Source organism: Pelophylax lessonae, assembly GCF_965119305.1.
Source record: "Pelophylax lessonae genome assembly, chromosome: 1".
In the NCBI taxonomy this organism is placed as follows: domain Eukaryota; kingdom Metazoa; phylum Chordata; class Amphibia; order Anura; family Ranidae; genus Pelophylax; species Pelophylax lessonae.
The window spans coordinates 248331787-248340115 of NC_138768.1; the positions used below are offsets into that span (position 1 = coordinate 248331787).

General features: G+C 38.6%; 1 protein-coding gene across 1 annotated transcript in view; it reads left to right on the forward strand.

Annotated features, from left to right (window-relative positions):
• ADGRD1 (adhesion G protein-coupled receptor D1) overlaps positions 1-8329 on the forward strand; it is an 897745-nt gene that overhangs the window by 420275 nt on the left and 469141 nt on the right. Inside the window, exon 14 of the mRNA XM_082270985.1 lies at positions 4411-4484. Coding sequence (XP_082127111.1) covers positions 4411-4484 — 74 coding nt within the window. The remainder of the gene's footprint in view (positions 1-4410; positions 4485-8329) is intronic.

The window sequence follows — 8329 nt, forward strand, 5'->3', positions numbered from 1 at the left end:
GAATTCAGTCATCCTTTACAGGGGCTGATGTGCAGCAAAGGTGTCATGTACATGAACCTTGTTCAGTTCTCAGGCTACTGCCTCTCTGATGGTCTCTCAGAGAACACTTGGTGCATGGCAAAACTCTGTAGTGGGTATTAGGGAGCGCCTAGCACAAGAGTATCATAATACAAAAAGCCTTTGTTTGATACCTTTGTTCAATAAATACTTCAATTTCACCTTATGTGTCGTGAATGTTTGTACTGGGAGCTCCTTAATACCTATCCCAAATATGAGAGATATAATGGATCATATCTAATTCTTTAGGTTTTTTTCTTTATAAAGTAATTTTAAAGCTTCCATTTTTTAAACTTTAAATAACAAACATGTCATAATCACCTGCCCCAATCCTCCTCTTCCCCTGTCCCCCTCAGGTTTTCCTAACTCCTCCCCCTGCCGAGTGCCTCATAGAAAACCGCTTTCTGTGGGGGCACTCATGCCAGCTCGCTCCCGAGCCGCCCTGTCTGTGTCTATTTACACAGACTGCAGGGCTCAGCCCTGCCCCCACTACCTTTTCATAAGATTTGACAGACAGGAGCAGGAACCAAAGGATGCTGCTATCAATCTGCCCAGTGAGGAGAGACTGAGCTTGGAGAGCTGCTGTTCTTGTGCACATTGATCGATACACATTGATCCTACCATTCCTATTGTCTTTATCCCTAACCCTTTCAAGATACATTTTTTCAGGTCCAGAAAGGTTGTAGAATGGCAGGGTATAGAAAACAGGGTACACTCTAAACACACAAAAGAAACCCCTTAAGTTGCACAAAACCAACGTTTGGTTATATACCTGCATTTTGTAGGAGAATTCTCTTTGCTTAAACGAATTTGGAAGCAATACACTCAAAATACTTCCAGGGCACATTTTGAGGTCTTTGCCTATTTCTAACAGAGCCCTTTCTGCATATTAAGGGATCATTTTTCTAGGTGCTGAGTGAAGGATTATAAACTGTTGGTAGCCCAGCAATCTGGTTAGTTAGTCTAACTATTGCATAATGTGCCAAAAGAGGCACAAGAAGCAGGGAAACCTGTGAGCCTGTCCCATCCCACTTCACAAAGTAGGATGTACGACTTCACAGAGTAGATGGTTTAAATCTTGACTGGTTCATCAGGAACTGGCTGAGATTTGAACAATGTATGGCAGGCTGAACGTACCAAGTTGATCGATCGATCAAGTTGGGTACAATCCGCCTGCTGGATTTACTTGCGATTATCGCTAGTGGCTGCCATAGCCTTTAGCACTAATCACTGTCTTCTCCTGGCTGGGACGGCTTCCCCTGCTCCCCTGCTAGGGAAATGACAATGTCTCGGCAGGTGGGATTCCCCTGCCAGCACTGTCTGTGTTGACTTGTGCAAATTTCTTTCCTTCCTCCTGTGGCAGGAAAGAAGTTTGCACCATCTATGGCCTGCCTAAGCAGTCTGTTTGAACCAATTTTTCACTAGCGTGGATAACATAGGAGAATAGTGTTAAGCCAGCCATACATGAAATTCCAAATCATGTACGGATCTGTACAACCACCCTGTTGGGTTTTCTGAGCGATCAGTGCTGCCGGCTATGGTTGGCAACACTGATCATCATGTTCTGATAACAGGAAAGTCTACCCACTGTGAGAACATAATACCTCAGCAGAAGTGATTAACCCATCCATCTCAAATTTGTGGATTAGAATCAGCACTTTTGTTTTATTCAACCCACTGGTTGAACAAAAAAAAAGGTATAAGGTATGGCCTGCCTTATATCCTGCTGAAGAAATTTGAAGATTATGCATGCCAACGTTTGACAATAATGAATTATTCTGCTGTATAACTGGCTACAGAAAAATAACCTTTTTTTGTGGTTTTCTACAGCCAGACATTTTTTTTAATAAGGACCTAAAGATCCTCTCAATCTGCCAATAAGTGAACCACATTGCTGAGATCTGTTAGGTAAAAGCCAAGTATAAATGGAGCGTATAAGATATGTATTTCTTTTGATGGCTGTAACCAATGTATTCATATGATTTTTTTTAAAGTCTAACCCTTACATACATTCGAACAAGTTCAGTGAACTAAAATCAGGTTTTTCTTGGTTTGACAGCTTGCAAAAAGCGTTATATAAAGCTTGCTGGTGTCGTTGTCATAAAATCAATGGCAGAAGCATAATCAGAAGTAGCTCAAAGATGAACTTTCATGCTCAGTTAAACCAGAGAAACATAGTGTTTTAAACAAAAGCCAATTTTCTCTCTATGGAAAGTCATCTTGTGGCGTCTCTTAATAAGAAACGATTGCAGATCAATGTTTTTAAATGAAAAAGTTCTCCCTAGCCAAAGCTGGACTCCTAGAATTGCTCTTTCTCACATTTAGCACGTTTACAATTCCTACAAACATGAGTTAAATCAGGCTAAAAAAAAAAGGAAAATATACGGCAGTACTAACATACGGACATATTTAATTTCTGTTGTTCATGAAGTTTGCAGAAAAATTCAATTTGGCACACAGGTTTCCAAGCACCAATAATTTGGTGTTCATAAAATGGGAGAAATGGCAAAGCTGCTGCTGTAGGAAATTTTTGATATTGCTATGACAGTGTTTATTACCATAATAGCATTGTATTTTTCACCATGAAAATACTCACTGGGGCTAATTTTAAGGGTTAATGTTAAGAGTTGGAATAGGGGTTATGCTGAGGTTTAGGGTCACTGACTATTATTTTTTTAGGTGTGTTTCTATATATTCTATTATATTTTTTAGGTGTGTTTCTATATGTTCTAATATTATTTTTGCAGTTGTTATAAATGTAGAAGTTATGTAGAATAATTTTTGTGTTCAAAATTTATGCTGAAATTCTGGTGCCTAAAAACCCCAAACCAAAAACAACCATGTTGGTTTAAAATGAATGCACTGACTAAATATAAGGCTTTTCCTGTAAATTCATTCTGTTATTCTTCACTTATTGTCATCTAAAAAAAATGATCAATAGAGGTGATTTGTTTTACATGCACAGCTGTTTTTAGCTTATATCTGGTCTGATAAAGCATATATATGATACAAGAAGGACAGAGATGAAGTGTAAAATTTGTAGAGGAGGGGGTAGGGTTGCTCTTTAATGTAGAGCTGCTGTTGTCTTGGGTTAGTGTAGATCCTTATGTGTAATCAATGAGTAATGTGGTTATCTTGGAGTAGCATCTGATCTACACTAGGAACACGCATGAGGAAGAATGGGTTTTTCTGCATTATGCTCTCAAATCATAACCCTCAGATTTACCTCCAGGGTGACAATTGCCATACATGACAAAAGTATTAAATTAAGAACAATATAGTAGTATGTAAACTGGCCAGGGCAGGACAGCTGACAGATCATATCATAATTTAGGTACAAGAAAAAGGAGCACTCAACATATTTGCAGAAGAAGCATAACTGCGGTTAGGTAGCACACAAGCAAACAGTGGAACCCAAAAGACTGTCCAAGATCTTAATCAGACAGATAGCAGTAAGTGCAAAACACATTACCAAAGTGCTATAAAGAAAGAGGAGGAATCTTCAATCTCAGGCACTATCCAAGTGCAATAAGCAAATGTAGCACTACTCCCTGGGGAGCTGCTGGTGACGGGTTCCCCTGGGTTACCCATAGCAACAGTACAATAGTTCAGCGAACTCAAAGTGCCAGGCTCAGGTCTAGGGGTTTTGGTTTTTGTGGTTTTATTGAGAACTTGGATAGGAGAAGGGAATGAGTGGAATACTCTAGCTGGAATAAACTATGCACAATTTGCTGGTATGTTAAACTGTACTTGAGTGCGGCAAGGCCGCTGCTTCACCTTGTCAATAGCAATGAAGTAGTAATAAATGATCCGCTTTATATAAGCTGTACTGCAGAACACTCTTCAGGGCCTTTCCGGAGCAACTGCACTTTGCAAAGTCTATTTGCATTTAGTAAATGAACCCCACTATCTCCAGTGTGGTCACAATGAATGAGTAACATGGTGCTTCATATCCTGAAGTACAGGTATATTCTTTGCTCCAGGTATCTGTATGTAACAGCAGGAGGATGAAGGAAAAGAGATTAAATACTGCTAGTTTTTGAAGCATCCACATGCAAAGAACAGGTTTCATTTAAAATACCGGGTTAAACAAACATAGCTGCAAAGTAATTCGTTTACAATGTATTAAAAAATATAAGAACTTTAGGAGCACACAGCAGCCAGTAAAAAAAACAGACAGCGTATATTTAGTTTGTCTACTCTAAATTGATACTTTCTGAATGTGTGTCTTTGACACAACGACCATGTTCTCAATGTTGCTCATTATTATTTATGATAAAAAGAAAATTTGATTTAAGAACTGAGTGAAAATGAAGCTGCTGCAATCATGATATCAACTTTTTTTTATTTTAGACACCTCGACTCTATATTGAAGCTGCCAACAATAGTAACCATGTCCACCTCTACTGTGCTTTTCTGGATTTCAGGTTAGTGATTACATTTGCATTTAGATGTCATTCAAAAATAAAAAAAGTTTCCTAAGAGCAATTTGGAAGCTGTCATGAATACCACCTTTAAAAAGAATGCTGGGTCCCTGGCTGTTATGTCAACTCTCTGTATTCCATAATTTTAAGTCAAATGTCTTTATCTGCATTCTTGTATTAGATTAATTATATGAATCTATCCAGGTTCTACTTTCATGAATCTTGTTCAAAATAAGGCAAATCCCAATGAAGACTATAAGGGGCGAATTTTGTTAAATTCTGTCCATTTATAGGACTAATCAGCAAACTACTGTAAAAAAATGCACTGCCATTAAGACCATGTACCAATGCAAAAAAAAAAAAAAGTAAAAAAACACAGTTTATCAGAGAGGGGTGTATTTTTATGCATCTTGGAGGGCAGCATTGATACACAAATATTTCAACGAATCAAGCTCTTAGGACATATGTAGTAGGTTCTGGATTTTAAGTGGTTAATGGCAACGTTGCCTCAGCAGCAGTGAGCCTGTGTCTCTTTTTTTTTACAGCTGGCTCCCAACTTTCATGTAAAATTGATCAGGAGATACTCACATGGGGGCAAAAAACACAGCCTGGGGTGTTACTACTAGAAGTAAGATACTGCAGAGAACTGGCCAGTGGCATAACAGTTTTAATCAGGAACAATAAACCTAAGTTTATGTATGACTCACTTTTATTTTATCAACATAAAATAAAAACCAATACAATGTATTTTTCACTCAAAGTTGTCAGTTGATAAGATATTTCTAACACACAGCATTGAAATACTTAGAATTACACCCCAAAGTGCATTCTACTACTCTTCCCAACTGTGGCTAAACCACATAGGGAAGCCCCTAATCCAAGGAGCACCTTCAAGCTTTCTAAGGGCATACATTACACATCTGATTTCCTGACGAACTATCACTAACTATCACAGGCCCTGGAGCACCAGGACAGTGGAAACACCTGCAAAATTACATAATTTGAAGAGTAAACACCCAATGTAGTTTTTTAGAGGCACGATAAGTCTTTTAACCACTTACCGCCCGCCCGCCATCATATGACGGCGGGACGGTGCGGCTATTATCCTGGGCGGAGGTCATATGACGTGACCCAGGAAATGCAGGACAGGCGCGCGATCGCGGGCGCGCCGCCGTGCACTCCCGGTGTCGGCGTGTCCCCGGGACACAGCAGGTCACCGGCAGGGGGGAAACAGCCAATAGGCATGGCTGTTTCCCACGTGATCGGCTGTGTTTCAATGATACAGCCGATCACAATGGACCCGCCGGCAGCAGGGAAAACTATCCGGTCCCGGATCCTCAGAGACAGGAAGTCGAGTGAGGGCAAGATGGCCCTCACTCAACTCTATGGTCTTGGAGGACCGGAGCTACGTCAAAAGACGTTGCCTAGCAACCGGTTTAAAGGGCCTCTTTTTTTTTTTCTTTTTTTTTTTTTCCTCTTTCAACAATTTTTTTTTTCTTTTTTAGCATAGTTGTGAGGTGTGAGGTCTTTTTGACCCCAGATCTCACAATAAAGAGGACCTGTCATGCCTATTTCTATTACAAGGGATGTTTACATTCCTTGTAATAGGAATAAAAATGATAAAAACATTTTTTTTTTTAAACTGTGTAAAAATAAAAAAATAATAAATAAAATAAATAGGAAAAAAAAATTAAAGCGCCCTGTCCCCGTTAGCTCGCGCGCAGAGGCAAACGCATACGCAAGTCCCGCCCACATATGTAAACGGTGTTCAAACCATACATGTGAGGTATCGCCGCGATCGTTAGAGCGAGAGCAATAATTTGAGCCCTAGACCTCCTCTGTAACTCTAAGCTAGTAACCTGCAGAAATATTTAAAATGTTGCCTATGGGGATTTTTAAGTACCAATGTTTGGCGCCATTCTGTGAGCATGCGCAATTTTGAAGCATGACATGTTGGGTATCTAATTACTCGACATAACATTATCTTTCACATTATGGAAAAGAATTGTGCTAAATTTACTGTTTTCTTATTTTTTAGTTCAAAAAAGTGAATTTTTTTCAAAAAAATCGAATTTGGAAGACTGCTGCGCAAATATGGTGTGATAAAAAATATTGCAACGATCTCCATTTTATTCTCTAGGGTCTCTGCTAAAAAAAAATATATAATGTTTGGGGGTTCCAAGTAGTTTTCTAGCAAAAAAATGATTTTAGCTTGTAAACACCAAGTGTCAAAAATAGGCCCAGTCTTAAAGTGGATAAATTGACAACTTTGTGTAAAGCGCTACTTGGATGTTAGGCCTATGTATGTGGCCAGGCTGTGAAAAAGTGTTACACATGTGGTATCGCCATACTCAGGAGGAATAGCAGAATGTATTTTGGGGTGCAATTTTTGCTATGTACATGCTATGTGTTAGAAATATTGCATAAATGGACAGCTTTGTGTAAAAAAAATGTGTTTTCATTTTCTTTCCACATTTTCCAAAAACTTGTGGAAAAAAATGACATATTCAAAAGACTCATTATGCCTCAAAAATTATACGTTGGACTGTTTGCTTTCCAAAATGGGGTCATTTTATGGGGGTTTCCGTTGTCCTGGTGCTCCAGGGCCTTCAAAAGTACGATAGGTTGTCAGGAAATTATATGTGTAATTTGTGCTCCTAGAATGCCGGACGCTGCTACTTGGATGTTAGGCCTCTGTATGTGGCCAGGCTGTGAAAAAGTCTCACACATGTGGTATCGTCATACTCAGGAGGAGTAGTAGAATTTGTTTTGGGGTGTAGTTGCAAGTATACATATGCTGTGTGAGAGAAATAACCTGTTAATACGGCAATTTGTAAAAAAAAAAAAAAAAAAAAATCTTCATTTTGCAAAGCATTGTGGGAAAAAAATTACAACTTCAAAAAACTCACCATGCCCCTTATTGAATACCTTGGAATGTCTACTTTCCAAAAAGGGGTCATTTGGGGGGTATTTGTACTTTCCTGACTTTTTAGTGTCTCAAGAAATGAGATAGGCCTTCAGTACATCAGGTGTGATCAAGTGTGATCAATTTTCAATGATTCGCACCATAGCTTGTGGACTCTATAACTTTCACAAAGACCAAATAATATACACTTACTTGGGTTATTTTTACCAAAGATAAGTAGCAGTATAAATTTTGGCCAAAATTTGTGAAGAAAAATGACTAATTTGCAAAATTTTATGACAGAAACCAAGAAAAATGCGTTTTTTTACGATATTTTCAGTCTTTTTTTATTTATAGCACAAAAAATAAAAAACCCAGTATTGATCAAATACCATCAAAAGAAAGCTCTATTTGTGTGAAAAAAAGGACACAATTTTTGTATGGGTGCAGTGTTGCATGACTGAGTAATTCTCAGTCAAAGTGTGAGAGCGCTGAAAGCTGAAAATCGGTCTGGGCAGGAAGGGGGTGAAAGTGCACTGTAGGCAAGTGGTTAAAGACTTTTTTCCACAAGTTTTTGAAAAATGTTTTTCCACAACATTGTCAATTTGATAAGAAATTTCTCACACATAGCATGGGCATACTTAAAATGACAACTTAAAACACATTCTACTACTTCCTGAGTACAATAATACTACATGTGTGAGACTATTTCAGTGTCTGGACTGAGTATGGGTTTATCAGTATCTTTTTTTTTTTTTTAAACTGTGATTGCTTTTACAATCCTGATGGCTGTAAAAGCAATAATTTCTGACACACTGCAATCATGAAATACGAACATTTTTTACTACTGTTTATGTGATCTTTGTGATCGGTCACAGTGTTCACATGGTACTGGGGTCACTCACAGAGACCTGGTACAATAATCGGTTATCTCCAGAGAACT